Here is an 18,764-nt window from a genome sequence, read left to right as displayed (position 1 = left end):
TTACACAAAGTTATCCCTCTCAAGTTTCTATTTTTCGGAATAATCGACTGTTTCTATCCGTGCTTCTTTTCAAGTAACACCCAGTCAAGTGAACCGGATATTATTGGAGTCTCAAAGATGGCGCTCCCTCTGTCACGGTGAAACCTTATAAAATAGTGTGTAGGAAAAGGGTAGTTGGTTTGAAATTATCTAAGGGCACAAAGTGTGTCTAGATGTTCACGGATAAACTGAATTTGACTGTCTAAGCGGAGCAGAGGTCAAACAGAGATGGCTTTGAGGCAAATTAATCGGAGTGTTCGGCTGTTGATGGGTCAAATTCAGCGGTGTGGTTCTGGTGTCGCTTCAAAGCACTCAGGTAAGTCAACAAATAGTGCTGCTGTCATTGAGTCGCTGCTGTTACTAACTGGTTAGCTGTTCCTGGTACCAGCTCGGTGTTTGGGTCAGGCTGCAGCTCGGCCCGAGCCCACCCCGAATGAAAACGAAGCGGTGAACCCGACCTTCGTGAACAGAAATCCGCGGAACCTGGAGCGGATGGCGCTGGCTGTGAAGGACCGGGGCTGGAAGACCACCTGGCCTCACCAGCAGTTCTACCACAGGTAAAAAGAGATCTTTGGGTCCCCCCCCACCCCCCTTTTAAAGTGGGAGTTTCCAGTATGTGATGTTGAGGCTATTTCAATGTCATGATGCTCTTTGAATCTACTTTGCCTAAATATTTCTCCAAATGTTCACGGTAAAATACTGATGTATTTTAGAGGCTATGTTACATATTAACTTCAAAGCAATCTCAAGGGACTTTTGACACCTCTCAGGAGCTGGAAAAAAAAAGGCCTTGAAATGAGACATGAACTACCTGGATGACATTAGAAACGACTTTAAAATAAAATATTATTATATAGAAGATAATTCTTTGTTTACAGCGAGGCTCTGAGAGGCTGAAAAGAACAAAAGCCTGGAAACTGAAATGATGAGAACAAAGTTAGAGGATTATTTGAGTTTTAATCTTCCCCAGAATCAAAAGATGGACTTTATAGGACCCTAGAAATAGGACTTGTTTTGAAATGTATCAATAAGGTGTGTATTGGACACACGTTATTCCTTACAAATTATGTAATGGAATCCACAGCTATACTATGAAACGACAACAACTATTATTCATAACAGGGGAAAGAAAATGTTTCTTTCCCCAGTTATGGAAATTTAGCCAATTTTAGTAATATCACCTGACTGTTGATAATATTATTAATACATTAGTTATCCATGTAATTAAAACAAAATATGAAACATATTGAAACAAAAACTGTATGTACCTTTAAAAATATACATATAAACATACATGTAAGCTTGCATAGCATGTTTGTGTTTATTCCATTCATATTAGGACTTTTATAGGTTTTATCCTCTCACTGGAGACTTAAGTGTAATATTAATTTTGAATTCCCCCTGATTTAGCTGAACTGTTCATTTTCCAGATGAAGGATTGGATATTTTGTTTGTGTGTGGATTAGAAACACCCATAATAAATGTAAACTTGTGTACCCAAATTAATTTTTTTCAAAGAACAAAGTATGTTGTTTCATCTTGCGAGAATAACATTTTAAATTAAAAAAATAATAATCTCTACACCATCTACTTCTGTTTTGTTCATCTTTTCAGGTTGATGTTTTCTCGCAGCCAACGTCACGTCACAGCAGAAGTGTTCTCCTGCACTTCTCCCGTCCCAGTGCTGACCTGTTCGACCAAAGAGTGGGCCGTGAAGAAGGAGCTGGCTTCCACAAACTGCGTGGCGGCGTGTCAGGCTGTGGGCGAGGTGCTGGCGCATCGATGCCAGCAGGCGGGCATCATGAGGATGGTGTACCGGGCCATTCCCTGGACGTACCGATCCGAGGGAGTGAGTGTTGGCTGCAGAATCTGATGGATGACTTTGTTTTTGAAAGCCTCATGTTTTTTTTTTTTTTTGGTGCATTTCTTTGTGTACTAACTACTTCCACTGATGTGCAATGATTTTTTATTACTTCTAGGAGATAGTCCATCTGATTCAAATTGAAAATAGATGGGCCAAACTTTCAGATCCTAAGTAGCTATCCATATTTTCTAGGAATAAGAACTTTAAATGACTAAAACTTGAATTTCCCAACTGAAGAGTAATTATTTTAGTTCTTCTAATACAAAGGACAGTAAATAAATGCACCGGCTTTTAAGTTGTTTTTTTTTCTCTAAACTTTTTTGCTGGAATCACTCACTTGCAATCAAAAGACAATCTGTCCAAACCTCTTCCTCTTTTTCCTTACAATTTCTTTGCACTTTAGAGTCCAGCCTCATCTGTGCCCTGTGAGCAGATGTTTTCTACAGCCGGAGAACTTGTATCAAAAAAGCGTAACGGACTCGATTTCAAAACGTTGGAGAAATTTGTTTTTTAAAATAAGTTTGTAGGGGAAAAAGAAATCTGTCTGCACGCATCCGCATTCACAGCACACCTGCTTAGATTTTCACATGATGATACATGTTCACGTTATTTGACCGTATCTAAAAATAGATATTTCAAATTTAAATTAAAATATAATATAATCTAAAATACAATGACTTGAATTATATTATTGCATATACTCGGTCATGCCTGCAGGTATTTTAAAGATCCAGCAGGTGTCAGTATTCGGTGACGGCATCAATAGTTTTTTTCAATGTGTCCAAACGTTTCATGACTCCTCATTAACCAATCACTAATTCACACCGTTTCAAAGTAAATGCATATTTTCAATCTCCTTCTTCTTGCAGGTTCAAGCCTTCAGAGCTGCAATGAAGCAGGGAGGAGTCATCCTTAGTGAACCCAAAAGGAAATATGTTGGGACCTAAATTTGAGCATCATTTGTCACATATATTGGTATCATAAATTTCATTGTATGTTAAACAGGTTCTTTTATTACTGTACAAATAGTTACATTAGAGAGACAACAGCAAAAGGCAATATTATGAGAATTTGAATAATAATGTCTTTTGTCTGATAAATAAATATACCTGATCTCTTGTGGTTTAATAAAGAGACTAGATGTTTGGAGTGTGATTTCTTTATTTGTCACTCTGAATGTTTCGTAAACGAGAGTGAGGTGGAGAAAGCCAAGAACTTACAACAGACCAGCTTTGGGTGCAACTTAAAGTTACCAATCACGGTACAGTGCAGGGCTGCCTCAGGCAGTGTGAACAGTGTGGGATTATAAAGTGCATGTAAATGCTCTAAATTTGTGCACATGCAGGTTTAATGAATTACGCCTTAGCTTGGTTGTACTCAATAACACCAGCATGAAATAATATTCCACATCAGCATCTGGTGGATAATAAACTGATAATAAAAGTTCATATAAACACACACACACACACACAAAAGAAACCCTGAACAATTTGGTCTCACAGGCTGGTATATAATCACAAAAACATGCACCCAGATCACCAGCAATTATATACGGATATTTATGTATTGTAAATAAGCACAATCTCTGGAAGTCACATTGATGAAGCCAAGTGAGACACTGTAGGAAAAAATACAAGATGGGACAATTTCCTCATAGTAAAAACATAAAAACACCAGCAAATATGTCATTCTCAGGTTGAAGGCACTCATGCAGTCCTGGTGTACACATTAGAATAAAAATAAAATGGTCTACAATTGTTCCTTACATTAGCTTTTCATTTAAATATATTCACTGGCATGTAGAAAAACAGTTTGGCAATCAGGCATGCGCCATAAAACTGGCTTTTTAACGTGGTCCGTAACGCACAGCTTGGATACAGTAAAATCCTTCCATAAGACATCAAGAAATATCTTTTGGAAAGAAAAAGATGCGAAGAAGTGGGAGCTTGATGCCCGGTGTTTGCCAGAGAACGAGAGATTACAGGTATTGCATAGAGCTCTCTGGAGTGTTGAAGGGAGAGCTCCATTAGGGCAGAAGGAGGCTCTGGTCATAATGACAGCACTTTATAACCGTAATACCACTTAGACAGACTGTGACATCAGCTATGCGGAATCCTGTCTGCCACAGGTACAGCAATACTGCAGAAAGAACCTCATCAGACCAGGTGTTAGTAGGAGCTCAGATGTGCAATGAAGGGCTGGTGAAACGTAAATTATAGCTTCAACAGACCTTCCTTGGCATGTTTCCTGGGTTCATCACCGTTGGGATTTCCTTTATTGATCCCTGTCCCTCTTGTGTGCTTCTGATAGTTCCTCTCCTTGTTCGCATTGGTGCTTGCTCTGACCGCTGTCTGGCAGGGAGCGCGGCTCTGGTGACACATCAACGCATGCTTTTTGGTGTGTGAGCCCCCGTCGGCCGTGGCTGCGCCTCCGCTGCTTCGGAGAGCGTCTCGGACTGCCAGGAAGCTTTGGACAGAATAAACAGGTTTTTGTTTTGAACGTCTATAATTATGTGGGGCTCAAACCTATGGAGGTCATTTTACTGAAAGAAAAATATATATATACTGAAGTCTTTCAATTATATAAAATATGGAAATGCTCTACTTGGACATTTTCAAATTACATACATTAATGATCAGGAAGCAGGAACAGTGTTTTATCAACTAATCCTGCTTTAAACTTCTCCACAATTTCATCCCTGAACTCTCTGTTGTGTTCGTTAATCTTTATGATCACCAATATTCTCCAACAACTTCTGAGGCCTTCATAGAACAAATTGATGATCTATGATGAGATTTGGTAATGGGTTGCACTGGATTTCATTTAGGGGTATTGAAGGACAGGAGCCCTTTTACTTACAAAAAATAAAGACTGTATTTTCTTTCCCCTTTCAGAATGATAAGATATTTTGTGTTGGTCTGTTTAAATATTTCCTAATATCTGCTGGTGCGACTTTCAAGTGAAAAAATGTTTGCCAATGCAAAATATTTATACCAGATAAGCTCTGGAAACTATGAGGAACACAATAATTATTCAGTCACACTATTTTTTGGTGCATTTCTCTGAAGAGGAATCACAGGAAAGCTCTGACCCAGAACAGTTTCACCAAGTTACATTTCCACAGCTGGTGCTGAAAGTTCTTACTTCTGTTTCTGAATATAAAACAGAAACCCGTCTGTTTTATATTGTAAAGCATTGTAGGTTTTCTTTAACGATTATTTTACGTAAGAAACATGATGCCATAACTGATCAAATTTACCTGTCGGTAGACAAACTGAATCTGCATGTTTGCAGAAAATTCCAACAAAATTTGGCCCCCCAAAAAAACTGAATCTTAAGAAATAATTTTACTGAAACTAAACTGTACTCAGGATGAGAATAAGCATCTTGTTTACCGGTTCGTGTCTGTTATCCATGTCATCTAGTTCGCTTATGGACTGCATGAGGGAGAAGAGGTTCATCCTGCCACTGCGGCTCACACTCGGAACAACCTTTAGAATAAAGAGACGTAGTCAACCATCAACATCTGCAGCTGCGTCGTAGGTGAAAAACCCTCGTTGGCTCACCTTGTCTGGTTCATTTATAGTGATAATGGGACTTGCTCCTTCCTGCCTGGGAAGTTGCAGGGTGTCAGATTGTGGACTTGGTTCTTCAAACACCTGAATGTGTTTGAGAATCACACGATATCAGTCAGTCAGTTTTAAAATGTTGAAGAATTTTTTTTGTTTTTTTTTTGTTTTAGAAATTATGAAATTACTTCTTCCTCTGAATTATTTTTCTCATCCGGGCTGACTGAATCTTTTTCATCGACATCATCCTCCTCGTCTTCATCCTCATCCTCGTCCTCCTCATCATTGTCCTCTCCTCCTGGCTTGTCGACCTCCTCTCCCTTGCTCTTTCGGACTGACTTCTGTCTTGGCTTCCAGAGAGCGCTGTGACGCTGCTGGCTGCAAAGACAAACACATCACAGCTCCTCAGTTTCATTAAATCAGAATGGACAAATATTTATATCAGCTGTTTCGTACGGCGTCGGACCCCACCTTGCGTTCAGGATACCGCTGTAGGTCTGCAGCTGCTTCAGAAAACCGTCATTGGGCTTGACGATGGACCGCCGATCCCTAACGTAAGAAAGCGCCTCATCCAGAGACCAGTGCTGCTGCTTCATGGCATAGGCGATCACCGTGGATGCAGAACGGGACACTCCCATCTTACAGTGCACCAACACCGCCTGTCCGCTCTTCCTGTGACACACAGAGGAGGGACAATCACTCGAGAGGCTGAGAGTGCTGCAGAAACCGAGGCATGACTACAATATAACAGGTTTTGAAGAGAGATGCCGCTTACAGGGGGAAACTTCTGACGAGTCGGATAAACTGAACTCAGAGTTTCAAAAATCTCTAAAGTAGAATAAGCCTGAAAAATAGAGAAGTTTGCATTGTCTCTTTTAGTGCTGATGCGTAGGACTGTTACGGCAACAAATTTTACTGAACTATAAATTGTCTCAGAAACAATGATGCCACTTTCTGGAACTGAAAGATATTTTAAATATCCAAAATAAAATACAGCAACCAAAAGCAATAAATTAAACAAAAATAAAAAGCACATACAGTATAAACCATAAATAAAATGGACTATGATGTCTAAACAAAATCACCCTTCAATTTTGTTTTCTAATTTCCATCAGAATGGAAATTATTGAGCTCATTTTAATTTATCAGGTGATTAACTGATTAATTGCTTATTGCCACAGGCTTACTGATGTGTCAGTCAGGAGAAATTTCAGATCAAACTACGTTCTGTTCATTTCAAATTGCAGAGGTGAAATAAAATTACTTCATACCATCAACGTACTTATGTCAAAGTTTGTCTCAGAGATTATCTACCTGTGCCGAGGGTTCAAATAAACCCAGGACAAAGTCCAAATTGCAACACATCTCACCTAAATGTTATAAACATGAAACGGGCCGACTCGTCGCCTGACTGGAGAAGTTTTGTCTGGTCACGAAGCTTCTCAATGAGAATCATCAAAGGGCTTTGGAAATTCATGGAAGTATAAATAATGGCCAGATCTACTGGCCAGAACATATAATCAGGTTTTGTACTTGCCATTTTAAAGCATTAGTAGTTTTTACTTTTTGCTAAATAGTTGTCTTTGGTTTGTAATTTAAGAAAGCAGGCTTGTGTGGGACATATTTTTCCACCATATTTGTGGTAATAGTCAAGCTATCCTAATGACTCATCAGGTTTCAAGACAGCAATGAGCGAGTTAAAAAAGTAGCCCAATGTTAAAATATTAATTTAATCTGTTTACAGATGACCAATTCTGCCTAAAAGCTTTTCTGAGACCTATTGTTCACATTTTTGTGCGACTTCCAGCTACCTAAAATAACAGAAAAGGAAGAAGTGAAAGTGCGTCAACACAGAGGATCACATTTAACAATAATTTATGAGTAGATAAATTAGTTTTTCCCACATATTCTTGTCTGCTGGCTAATGTGTTGATTCCAACTGTTTGTTGAACACAAATTAAAATAAATGTAGTACTAAAATTACTCACACCCCTGGCTGTTTGAAATTTTAAATGATTTTCTTTCAACCAATAAGTAATTTATCTTAACAATGGGTTTTGCATGCATTTTCAGAGCAGTCTTGACCCAGAGTGGATTGGAGAAAACATAACTTTTTAAAAAGATTTTAGTTGCATAATTATTTCATCCCTAAAAAAAAATGCATCAATAAAACCCTAATTTAATGTGTTGTAAATCCTCACTGATGAGCGCACATATGCTTTATGGCCAGCATGGAGCGTGGTGGAAATACTGTGGCAATAGCAAACCTCCTCACTATCATGCAGCCCGAACTGTGAACTCTAGGTGCTTGACTTTAAACTGTGTTTGGTGAACGAGCTCCACCTTGCAGAGTTGATGAAGTTGTACGTGTCCGGCCAATGAGAGAGCAGGTCGGTGGCCTCCACATCATACACTCTGATGTTCATGTAAGTGAAGGATTCTGGGAAAAAGTTGTCAATCTCCCTTGTGACATTTAGAATGTACCCGACGCTGAAAAACAAACAGAAGCAGATCAGTGACTCAGCAAAGCAAAACGCATAGCTCTGAGTTACACACGTCGTTAAATAATCTGACACAGAGACATGTAGACAGATCTGTGGGGATTAGTTGCAAGCAAGAACAAACACCAACTTGTTTTTCTGTAGCTCCTCGAAGTTAGCTGCGTTCCACTCAGAGCCCTGAAACAACAATAGTTTCAAAAAGAAAGTTGGTGAAACAGACAAGAAGGCGGAAAGGCTGTCTTCCCTATCGCTGTCGACACACAATCTCCCATAAAGGGGAAGTTAAGGTCATGTGACAACATCCTGGCAAAAGCTCGTTTCTGTCAATTTGTTGACCTCTGTAGCAGGGAAAGCCCTCTTTATGGTGGTAAGCTTTACTACAGCCTCATGGTACAGAAACACTCACCAGGTAAAGGTAATCGAATATTTTTGAGGGTTTGTCCATCTGAGCCATGGTAACCAAGATCTCATTATCAATGTACTCCTTGTAGGGTCTCATATCAAACCCTATCCTGGACTCCAAATTAGGGTGCCCCGGCAAAAAAAAAAAAAAAAAAAAAAAAAACATTAACAAAATTTGCACATTCGTTAAATATTTAACCTCCTGCTGGTCTGAGAACTGCAAACCTCTTCTCGGTCCTCTGCCCGCACGTCTTACCATTTTGGACGTGAGGTTGTCCAGGTCTTCGGTCCTCATGATGTCTCTCAGGTGCTCTTTGATGAGCCTTTCATTGGAAACTCTGTCTACAGAGCTTTTCAAACAAGGAAAGAGAAGCTTTAACACGCTGTGACATATTTGCATTGCACAACAGGAACCGAGGACAAACAGTACAACTCATTTCAAGTTTACAGCTGCATGGAGAGGTGAAACATGACAAACTAGAAATCAGTCACAAAGCACGATTACAACTAAACGCTAATCAACTTCAATGCAAATAGATCAGTTCAGATATATTTAAGAACGGCTGCAAATGTAATCATTATCTGCTGTATCTGCAGAGTAAGAATTGTTTGTAAATAGAAAGTGCCAAAATGCACTTTCTATTCAGATAAGATTGTTCATGCATGACCTACTTGTTGTGGAGCCGTTTAAACTGGCTGTGTTTCAACCTTTAACTAAGTAAATAACATGAAGACAGTTTCCTGTTCCACCTCTGGCTGGAGTGTTTCAGATCACTAATCTAATATAAAATGAAAGTAAAAAAAAAGAAACAGCCCTCTCACCTTTCTCCATTACTGACCCTTCGCACCGACTCCAGGTCGTTCATAGCCTCCCACTCGTTCAGGCAGAACCGATCGGACTCAATTTGCCGGGCGTAGTGCTGGGCCCACTCCAGGCCACATCCTGGGATTAAGGCTGCTTTGACTGCCCGCTCGCAGCAGCCGTGCAGCACCTGCAGGATTGACCTTAAAGGAGACGAAACGGGTGGAGAATTTAAACAAGTAGTTGGTGCAAGCAGACAGCTCTAAATACAGATGCTAATCTAAAAAAAAAAAAAAAAAAGACTACAGTACAATCTATGACTGCATGGTTGTGCCTGTTCTTTACTGTCCCATTACTGCAAATGCATTCATGCCATTAAGGTTTTTCCACATTGGGTCAGGACCAAGCGAGGACTGGGATGCTGGAGCTGAACAGCTAATCCTCAGAAAACAGCAGGAAAATCGCTCACTTGGCTGCGAGCGATCGAACAGATTGCAGAAACAATTAGCTTTTAATTTCTTCAAAGAAATGACATAGATCCAAGACTACATTTTTCTTCTGTGGAATGTGGTAGCTTGAGACCAATGTGTTGCTACCACAGACCAGTGGCCACTGCAAGGTGTGAAAACACCTCCAAAACAGGTTAAGAGTGTAGTTGGGGTAACAGGTAGGCACTTGATGAAACTTTCCAAAATGTTTTTGTTATTCCAGTTTGACTCCGTTTTCTGAGAACTGGCATGAAATAAAAAGCACTGAAATGCCTGGGGGGCTAAAAATGAAATTTGAGCTCATCCTGGCCTCTCCCTGAAATTCCTTCTTATTGTAGTTTTTACTTCTGTTGTATCAGCATGAGAACTCACCACATGGTCTGCATTGAAACTGGTTTAAAATTTCTGGTGTCCTCTGCTGACGTCACACTAAAACCACTGCAAAAAGAAAAGCAAACAAACAAAAACATAAAAAAAAAAAAACCCAGATATGAACTCTGATAACAAACTCCAGAGAAGACATAGATAAGGAGGAAGAAAAATCTGATAAGAAACAAATGCTGGAAAAACACAGGCAACTAGAAAGGGCAGAAAGACGTTTTCACTGCAAATCAGTGACATTTCTGGTGAGCAAAGTGAAAAATGAAAATGTGAAGGCAGCGAGAAAGAAGAAAAACCGACACTGCGAGAGGTGTGATCCGGCCTTATAAGGGGTGAACGCGCTGGTGCGACATGGCAACCGATCAAAGCCTCTTGTGTGACACTCGGCATGTGACGGTGGATCGGTTAATACACAGCAGACAGCTCTCGCACCACGTGAGCCTGGATGCTTCAGCCTGTTTCCCAACGCTCCTCTACAGACACTTGAACACTTGATGCTTTTAACGCGACGGCAGAACCACTAAAGCTTTCAGCTGCTGAACTCTCCGTGAACACACGAGCTTCATGTTTATGTAAGAGTTTTTGAGAGAGTGAGCATGTGTAGTTTATAGCAAATGAGTCAACTCTATAAATAACATGTCTCTGGAAGCAATCCCAAATACCAGACTGCAGACTGATTTCACTTCAAATCCTTCAGTCCTACATTTTTAAAACGTATCTCACCCATCTCCGTCCAGATACACTTGTGTGTCACTCCATACTGGCAGGACCAAGCCGATAGTGCAGTGAGTGCTGCAACGAGACACGGTGCAGGTACGGAATTTGGATTTGGCAGGGTTAAAGCAAACTTTGTTATCCTGTGCACTGCCTGTGGAACAGTACACCAGCCATCTAAGTTACCCTCACCTCTCTGAGCTGGGGAAATCCATGCCCAGCAGAATGCTCTCCTGTTTGCTTGCCAGCGTGGAGACGACGATCAGATACCTGACTCTGACCGTGCTGACCGACTCCAGCTCCACCGCCTGGGTGACAAGACAGAGCCACAGGACTAGTCAATGCAGAAAAATAAATGATGCTTTCATGACGCCTGATGGAACCAAAAATATTTATCTGGCTCCACATGTTACAAAGTATCATAAGCTGACTTCTCTCCTTGAAAAACTGTGAGATAAGGTAGGAAAACATCAGGCTAAAGGAAAAAGGAAGATCATGAACCGTATCCATCATATCCACAGTGTGAGGCCGTCTGAAACATAGCTAAAATCATAAAGCCATTTTTCCAGAACAGTAATAACAAATTGGCTTCAGCAAAAGATATTTGTTTTTTTCAATCAAAACCCCAACCTTGTAGCCTAGAAATTGAATTTTTAAGGAGTGATTGTAAGACAAATTCTTCCCATTCTTCAAGTTTTAGGCTTTACTAATTACATAAATAGCTCTGGAAAAAATTAAGAGACCACTGCACTGAACCCCTTTGAAAACCTCATAGTTATTCCACCAAATGTTGATTTCTGAACTCCCCCAGAGTTAAAAAAAAATTGGTACTGTTGTTTCTAAATTAATATGAACTTGTTTTCTTTGCATTATTTGAGGTCTGAAAGCACTGTGTCGTTTTTATTATTCTGGCCATCTCTTATTTTTTGCAAATAAACACTAAATTTTTGATTGGAGTTTTAGAGGCATGTTGTCAGTAGTCCACAGAATGAAAAAAAGATGTTCATTTTACTCAAACACACACCTATAAAGAGTAAAATCAGAGAAACCGATCATTTTGGGTGCTGTGTGTAACATGCATTTCAACACCGGGGCTCACCAGCTTGATGGTGTCTTCCGGTCTGAGCTGTTCAAGCATGGCATGGAGGTGTCTGTGCTGTGTCTCTGACGCTCCACTGCCTTTTTTCACAGGAGAAGTCACGTCTTGGGAAGAAGTGTCATGTTTGATACCCCGAGCATCGTCATCTTCCAGCAGAAGGACAGCTCCTTTAACGAGAGCAAAGCTCTCTCTGGAAACAGACAGACACAAAGTGATTCGTTTTATATGACTATGTTAAAAAAAAAAACTAAAAAAAAACATGTTAGGGTTATTGGAAAATGAGTAGATATTTACCTTTTCTGAAGTCGTCCTCTTCTTTGGAAGCTTTCATCCTTCAAAGTAAATACATTTAAAAGAAAACCTCATAAGAAAGGTGGCAGAGTAATATACAGTCAAATTCAACAAATTAGAATATATGTTACGACAAAGACTCGCTTGTCAGATTAAAAGCACCTTTTGAAAATAAATAAAATTGCCTTTTAAAGTAGCTTGTTGCTTTGATGTAATATTTTAATTGAAAATGTCATGTTTTCATTAACTGTAAGTGGAAAATCATCATAATTAACAAGAAGAAAGGTTTCAAACATGTATCTGTGTGTAAATTAATCTTTATAATGTTTTGACCATGAAATAAATGGGCTTTTCAGTAATATTATGTATAGCATCCATTATGCTTGTGCATGCTGGAGTCATTTTCAGCCAAGGTTCTTGGATGAATGTACATGTGTGTTAAACTTTCCCTCCTTTCATTTAATCACGACAAAATCCAAGAATAATACTTTTCTTTTGCAGTTTTTATTATTTCTTCCTTCAAACTCAAAAGTTTACAGTATTTGACATAATTACCTTTAAACTGTATGACTAAAGTCAAACAGTTTGGATGTCCTTCCACAAGCTCAGTGTGCAACATTTAATAGTTTGCTGGAGTTTTGCCCCACTCCTCCTGTCAGAACTGAGTGAGGTTTGTAGTTCGCCTCGTTCGCACACACCTTCATTCAGCTCTGCCCACATATTTTCTATTATAGATCAGGGTTTTACGATGGCCACACCAAAACATTTTGTTGTCCTTCACGGGGGCTGCACGACTATAGACAAGCAATATGGAGTGCTATTGGTGAATAATGCGATACCAATATAACAATTCAACAGAGTTTACGTCTTTCTGCTTTGGGTTTATAGCAAACATAGATGTGAGATAATGAGCAGCTGAAAAAGATACATAATTTAAAAAAAGTTTAATATTTCTATCTCTAAAACAAGATTTTACTGAAAAAGTTGCTTCTGGCCGATTTGGGAACTAAAACAACCTACGGTTTTTTCATGACATAACCACTTGGCCATCTTCTAATACCTTTCTACTCTGCATTAAACAAATGAGTCAGTTCATTGGGATAAACATGCTGTGCATATTGCACCTCCCCCTTTGAAAGACTCGTTTGTGCCCATGTTTTAACTTCACCAATGAGGCTTTTGATACCACCTTAATATTTCTACGTAATCTGATTTCTTCGTGATTCTATCTATTTTGTGAAGTGTGCCAGTCCATCCTGCCGCTAACTGCTAACCGATTCTGCCACCTCTGTACTTCACAGCTGGAGCGAAGCTCTCAGGTTTACAAGCTTCTCTCTTATTCCTCCAAATGTAACAATGGACATCATGGACAAACACACTTTCATTTGGTTTCATCAAACCAAAGGACATGCCTCCAAAAAGCAGCGCTTGCATTTGCAAACTGTAATCTGGATTTTTAAAAATCTTGCTTGTGGAGTGACGGCCTCTTCCTCATAGAGGCCCTTCAGCACATGCTGGGGTTGATTCACACCAAACAGAACCTGATTCCTTGGGAAACTGTAAGGTGGCAGGACATTTTCAAATGTCAATTTCAATTCGGACAATTCTTGTCCGAACAGATCGATGTGGCACCTCGAGGAATCTGGAAACCAGATTTGTGGAGGCACTTGTCTTTTCTTATTTATTTAGATTTTCCCAAGCTGCCTCACAGGGAAATGGTCTGAATCATGCCTTAACACACATCCACAGGTCTGCCACAACTAATACCAATGTTGTAAATTAAGTTAGCAAAAGCAGACAAAGCTTTAAAAATTGCTAAAGCAAAAAAGCAAATCTTAGTGCGTGTAAACTTTTGACTTTGAAGAAAGTAGAATTCAATTATTCAGTCAGAATAAATGCATTTATGAAATAAAAATAATTTCAAATCCTTTTTTCTAATCCTATCTGATAATTTGTATATTTTAAAAACAGAGCCCATTGTAATGAATGCACAAAATGTTTTCCCTCTTTTACAGATGCTAATTCTTACAACACATATTTTCATATATATTGCATTCTCGTTTTTATAGTTAGCCTAAATAAAAACGTTACGCGTTGATACACACTGCTTCAAGTGACCTCCCATCTTTCTTTTCTGATTAAAGACAAACAAATGGCAAACTAATTCTGTTGTTTTTTTCATCATGAACATTAAAGAGAAACATATTACTTATATGTAAACATCGTTAAAATGGAAGCTGGAGGTGGGGTTTAACTAAACAGCCAAATTATAGAAGAAGAAGAAGAAAAAGAAGAAAAAGAAGAAATATAAAAATGAAACACGTAGCAAGAAAAGAGAAGGGGTGAGAAACAAGAGAGAAGTAGCAGTAGCACTGGAGAAAACGAGTTTACATGGAAAGAAACATGAGACAGTAACGTTACCTTTTACGCAACTGACAAGTCCAGACAGAGTCAAGAAAAGAAAATTAAAGAGAAGTGGGCAGGAGCCAGGAGGGGAACGATGAGGAGGGGTTGAAGAAGGAAAAAAAAAAAAAGGAGAAAACAAGTTAAGATAATTGGTGATTAGATTCAGTGACAAAATATGCAAAGAATGAGACTTGGAGCTGGAGTTAAGTCATTTATGGTTTAGTGGGCGATGATAAAGAACAGAACAGTCAGACTTTTGACATTATTTCCATGACTGTGTGACAGAGAGTGAAAGAGAGAAGATAGTAGAAAAACAATGGTCAACAATAATGTGTTTCCATGATTATGTGCATGTGCTTAACAGCTTCAAAAAGCATTCAGACAGAAATAACGCTATTCATTTGCTTCCATTAATGTTCTGTGCGGTAAGATCAATCAGTGAAATCAAATCCTTGGTTAATGAATAAACAAAGGGCTCATCATCCTTGTGCGGGTGTCCACAAAGGGACACATTCAGAGGGTTGTTTTTTCTTTCGTCTCCCCCCCACACACACACACACAGAGACCTAACAGGTCTCTGCACAAACAGACGCTCTGATCGACGTGCAGATAAAGTAAACAACTGAATATCTGAGGAGACAGTAAACATGGAGATGGGTAGAGACTCACGGGGGAGGTGGAGATGGATGGGATCCTGTGCAAGGTCAACAGAGCCATTGCACAGTACAAGTCTTACTCCGGCGGGCCAGTGGTTTCTGGCAGGCCCAGACAGGTTCTGCAGGTTCCTCAGCCAACAGCAAGCCGTTGGTGCTAGGGCACTTCTTTTTTTTTTTTTTTTCTCTGAAATTGCAAGCAGATAATAAGGTTAGATTAGATACATTAAATAACATACATATGGTTTTGTTTACTGTGTTTTTGATAACACTACACTATCCAGAGCTTTCAAACGAGTTATATCTTTTTATCTTTCAACATGGCCAAAGGTCTAACCTCATAAGAAATGGCTGGACAAAAATGTCTGGGCAACAACACTCCTGTCACTGTAAAGAGGAAGCCGCTTTTGAAGAACTGATGTCGAAAAAAAAATGCACAAAGCTGCTCAAGAAAAAAATGAATCTATTGCAAGTAAGATGAGAGCAGTTGGAATTACACAGCTTTTAATGCTAATGTCAAATTTATTTATATAGGACATTTCAAACAGCTCATGCCGCACAAAGTTCTTCACAAGCTAGATGCAACTAAGGATAAAATACTTTGCAGTGGTGCAATGAAATATGAAAGAGCAATAACAACAACTAAACAGCCGTACGAAATAACTTTTGGTTCAACACGTACTAAAAGCCAGCACATAACATGAGTCGTCAGAAGTGATTTCATGCGAGGCAAAAAAAAAAATAATAATAATCCAGAGTAATTAATGTGGTACGGCTATGGAACATTATTTTGAAAGATCAGATTATGCAAATTTCCCTCACACATCTCTTACTCTTAAAACCTTCTTTCATAATATGCAGCCGTGAGTTTCTGTAAGATGCTATAACCAGAAATACGCTGAATCTGGGCTGAACCAGATTATCAACTTTCTTTGACACCTGACCTGTGAATTTCTTTGACTAGGACAAAGAAAAAAAAAGAACATGCTATAGTGTGCTTGATACAGGCAAGGACTATAAATCCAACAGAAATTCAAGAAATTATAAAATCGTTCCCATTTATGCAAAGCGCAGATGTCCTAATGTCTATCTGACATATTTTTAAGCTCAGAAAAAAGTGCAGTGAAGTACATGTTGTTTATCTGAAATGAAAATGGTGGAAGTTTTTACTAAAAAATTCAGCTCGTCAATATTTTATCTGCAAATCCTCTGTTTAAGGGAAAATTTCCAGACTATAATCTCTGGCTGATTTATCAAACTTTGGAAATGTTGGAGCACCTTCCTACTATAGAGCTATTTCAGAACATTTATAACCTTCATCTTAAAGTGGTCATAATAAAACCATTCCCAAATACTACATATGTTTGCAGATTAATATATCAAAAGTCCTAATTGAATTTGAAAAAAAAAAGGGTTAAATAAGAATATATATATTTTGAGAAATAAAAACTGATTGTTTGACGACCCTTACTACACAAGCATGGTGTTGGTTCTATGATGCTTTGGGGTTGTGCAACAGCTGTGACAGAAGGAGCATTATAAGTTGGCAGAACTGACCTGAGAATGATCTTTCAGAGTTTCCCCCAGTATATCATAAGCCTGGCAGGCCACCAGGCTTTACTTGTGCTCCCACCAGGCTAAGCATTGCTTCTTCTTTTTTTTAAAGTCTTTTTAAAATACTTGCATTTTAAAGACTTAATAGTTGGTGTTCAGGTATTGATCTTCCAATATTTTAATAACACATAATTATCAAAATTTTGTGTCAACTTTAAACATTTTCTAGCTCAAAAACATGATGGGCGCTGGATGAATGACTGCCCTAGCACCCAACCACCAGGCTTAGCAAGTTTTGTGGGGGAAACCTTGTCTGTCTTTACAACAAAATACTCCTACCACAAAACCTATTGTGTAAAAAAAAAAAAAAAAAATCCAGAGACTTCTTTCTGAAACGAGCTTACTTATCACCTTTCTTTTTAGAGTTTTCTAAATATGATTGACAATGCAGCCAGCACAACATCCTAAATGAAAAAGTTTTTAGAAAGAAATAAGGAATATTTAAAAATGGGTTATTCCTTAAAATATCCTCCAAATAGTTTGTCATCTTTTGTGTTCTATTATTTGGGATTCAATTTACCATTTGCATATAACAATAACTAAAACGCTGAACGCTGATCAGCAGGTAAAATACTGAAGAACTTTTTTCCTAATTTACTTATTCAAAGCAAACGAAACACATCCTGTCACTTCTGATCTACAAAGGCAACAACAAACAAAATATACTTTGTTGTTTTGAGCTTTTTTTCCCCTCAAATTTCCTATAAATGCACTGCAAATACTGAAGTTCAGTCTTTTAATGCGCACACTGAGTTACAATGATGACTGCAATGCAACTAATTCATTTATATATAACTTTTAAACCATTGGGCAACATTTCTGAGCTTAAACTGACTCAGTTTATAATAGCCTAAATATAACATGTTACAAATAAAGGGAAGTAAAAAAAAAAAAAAAGGTTACCTATATATTGATAAGTTTACTTAACGTAGACTGGTTAAGCAAAGGAGTTAGTAATATCGGAGGATGTCAATAACTGGGCAGCTATATCAACAGATGACAGTAAATACAGAATTTCCTGGCCAGCTTTCCCCGTTATTCATGCAAAGCACAGTGTGTACTGTGGTCTGCTGCCCATCACTGTATGAGCAGCGGAGCAGCGCCTGCAATATACGGCAGAAATTACGCTTTTTAAGCCCCCGGCCCTGCTGATAAATTATACTCATGTTGTATTGTTGACATTTCGCCGTTTCGTAAATAAACAGTTTGATTAACAAGTGCGCTAAAAGTAACTCCGGGGTTCGTCACAGCAGCAGAACAAGCACGCAACAAATCAGCAGCGGAATCTGTGAACCAGCTGCAAGCAGGTCGAGCTAACCCAGCCAGGCTTTACTGCTGCTCTCCAAAGGCAGCGGGAATGAGAATCCCTTACTAGAAATAAGTCGATATCCTACCTTTCCAGACTGGGTCCTCCGCTCTAATTTCCTGTTTTGGCGTCTGGGTAAGCCTTCCGTACCCAGAGCTCCTTATTCCGCCCTCTGCTGCCGTCGACAGACCATTTACAGCCGAGCGAGCGGCCGTTGCTCCGCCGGGCTGGGCAGGAGGAGGAGGAGGAGGAGGTGGTGGTGGTGGTGACGCCACTCACAGGAAGCCTTTAAAAATAATTAACCCGTTTAGCAGTCACTTTACTCACTTTTATCAGATAGACGATTCAGACGTTGAGTGGAAGGAATCTGTCAAGTGTTCATGTACAAACTTTCATGTATCTTAATGGCATTTTTATGTTTCAGACATTGGCAGAAAATATGTGTTTTCAAAATGTCTTAGTTGGAAGTAGAAATCGAACGTGATTTAGATTGTATTTAGCCCAATGAACCATCTTTTATAGCTGCAAATGTTTTTGGAGCGTCTCCCTGACTGCTTTGTATCGGTACTTAGCAATCTGCCAGATTTGATAGCGAGCACCAGTGACACACATTGGATTTAGGTCAGGAATTTCAC

General features: G+C 39.1%; 2 protein-coding genes across 2 annotated transcripts; one reads left to right on the top strand and one right to left on the bottom strand.

Annotated features, from left to right (window-relative positions):
- Nucleotides 1-85: 85 nt before the first annotated feature.
- On the top strand, nt 86-3,363 carry mrpl18 (mitochondrial ribosomal protein L18). The gene is made up of 4 exons (XM_015031506.1): nt 86-355; nt 428-596; nt 1,654-1,888; nt 2,773-3,363. Exons 1-4 carry the CDS (start codon nt 268-270, stop codon nt 2,848-2,850), a joined length of 570 nt encoding a protein of 189 aa, XP_014886992.1. The 5' UTR covers nt 86-267; the 3' UTR covers nt 2,851-3,363.
- LOC106946848 (protein phosphatase Slingshot homolog 3) lies at nt 3,050-18,374 on the bottom strand. Its single transcript, XM_015031502.1, has 17 exons — nt 18,218-18,374; nt 15,226-15,394; nt 12,154-12,191; nt 11,860-12,049; nt 10,953-11,068; nt 10,770-10,838; nt 10,038-10,103; nt 9,198-9,380; nt 8,630-8,725; nt 8,380-8,506; nt 8,104-8,150; nt 7,816-7,962; nt 5,944-6,144; nt 5,661-5,850; nt 5,470-5,562; nt 5,299-5,394; nt 3,050-4,369 (listed from the first exon to the last, which is right to left on the bottom strand). Exons 2-17 carry the CDS (start codon nt 15,271-15,273, stop codon nt 4,178-4,180), a joined length of 1,899 nt encoding a protein of 632 aa, XP_014886988.1. The 5' UTR covers nt 15,274-15,394; nt 18,218-18,374; the 3' UTR covers nt 3,050-4,177.
- Nucleotides 18,375-18,764: the final 390 nt, after the last annotated feature.

The sequence above is a fragment of the Poecilia latipinna genome, unplaced genomic scaffold (genome assembly GCF_001443285.1).
Source record: "Poecilia latipinna isolate Pla-1442-1.1 unplaced genomic scaffold, P_latipinna-1.0 Scaffold209, whole genome shotgun sequence".
In the NCBI taxonomy this organism is placed as follows: domain Eukaryota; kingdom Metazoa; phylum Chordata; class Actinopteri; order Cyprinodontiformes; family Poeciliidae; genus Poecilia; species Poecilia latipinna.
This window is presented reverse-complemented; position numbering and strand designations above follow the sequence as displayed.

What these genes read in the sequence shown, in the direction of transcription:
- mrpl18 (XM_015031506.1), top strand. Translation starts at nt 268, where the DNA reads ATGGCTTTGAGGCAAATTAATCGGAGTGTTCGGCTGTTGATGGGTCAA. An exon ending in CACCAGCAGTTCTACCACAG is followed by an intron (nt 597 to 1,653) that starts GTAAAAAGAGAT and finishes TCATCTTTTCAG; the next exon opens with GTTGATGTTTTCTCGCAGCC. An exon ending in GGACGTACCGATCCGAGGGA is followed by an intron (nt 1,889 to 2,772) that starts GTGAGTGTTGGC and finishes TTCTTCTTGCAG; the next exon opens with GTTCAAGCCTTCAGAGCTGC.
- LOC106946848 (XM_015031502.1), bottom strand. Translation starts at nt 15,273, where the DNA reads ATGGCTCTGTTGACCTTGCACAGGATCCCATCCATCTCCACCTCCCCC. An exon ending in CATCCATCTCCACCTCCCCC is followed by an intron (nt 12,192 to 15,225) that starts GTGAGTCTCTAC and finishes TTTACTTTGAAG; the next exon opens with GATGAAAGCTTCCAAAGAAG. An exon ending in CTATAAATGAACCAGACAAG is followed by an intron (nt 5,395 to 5,469) that starts GTGAGCCAACGA and finishes TTTATTCTAAAG; the next exon opens with GTTGTTCCGAGTGTGAGCCG.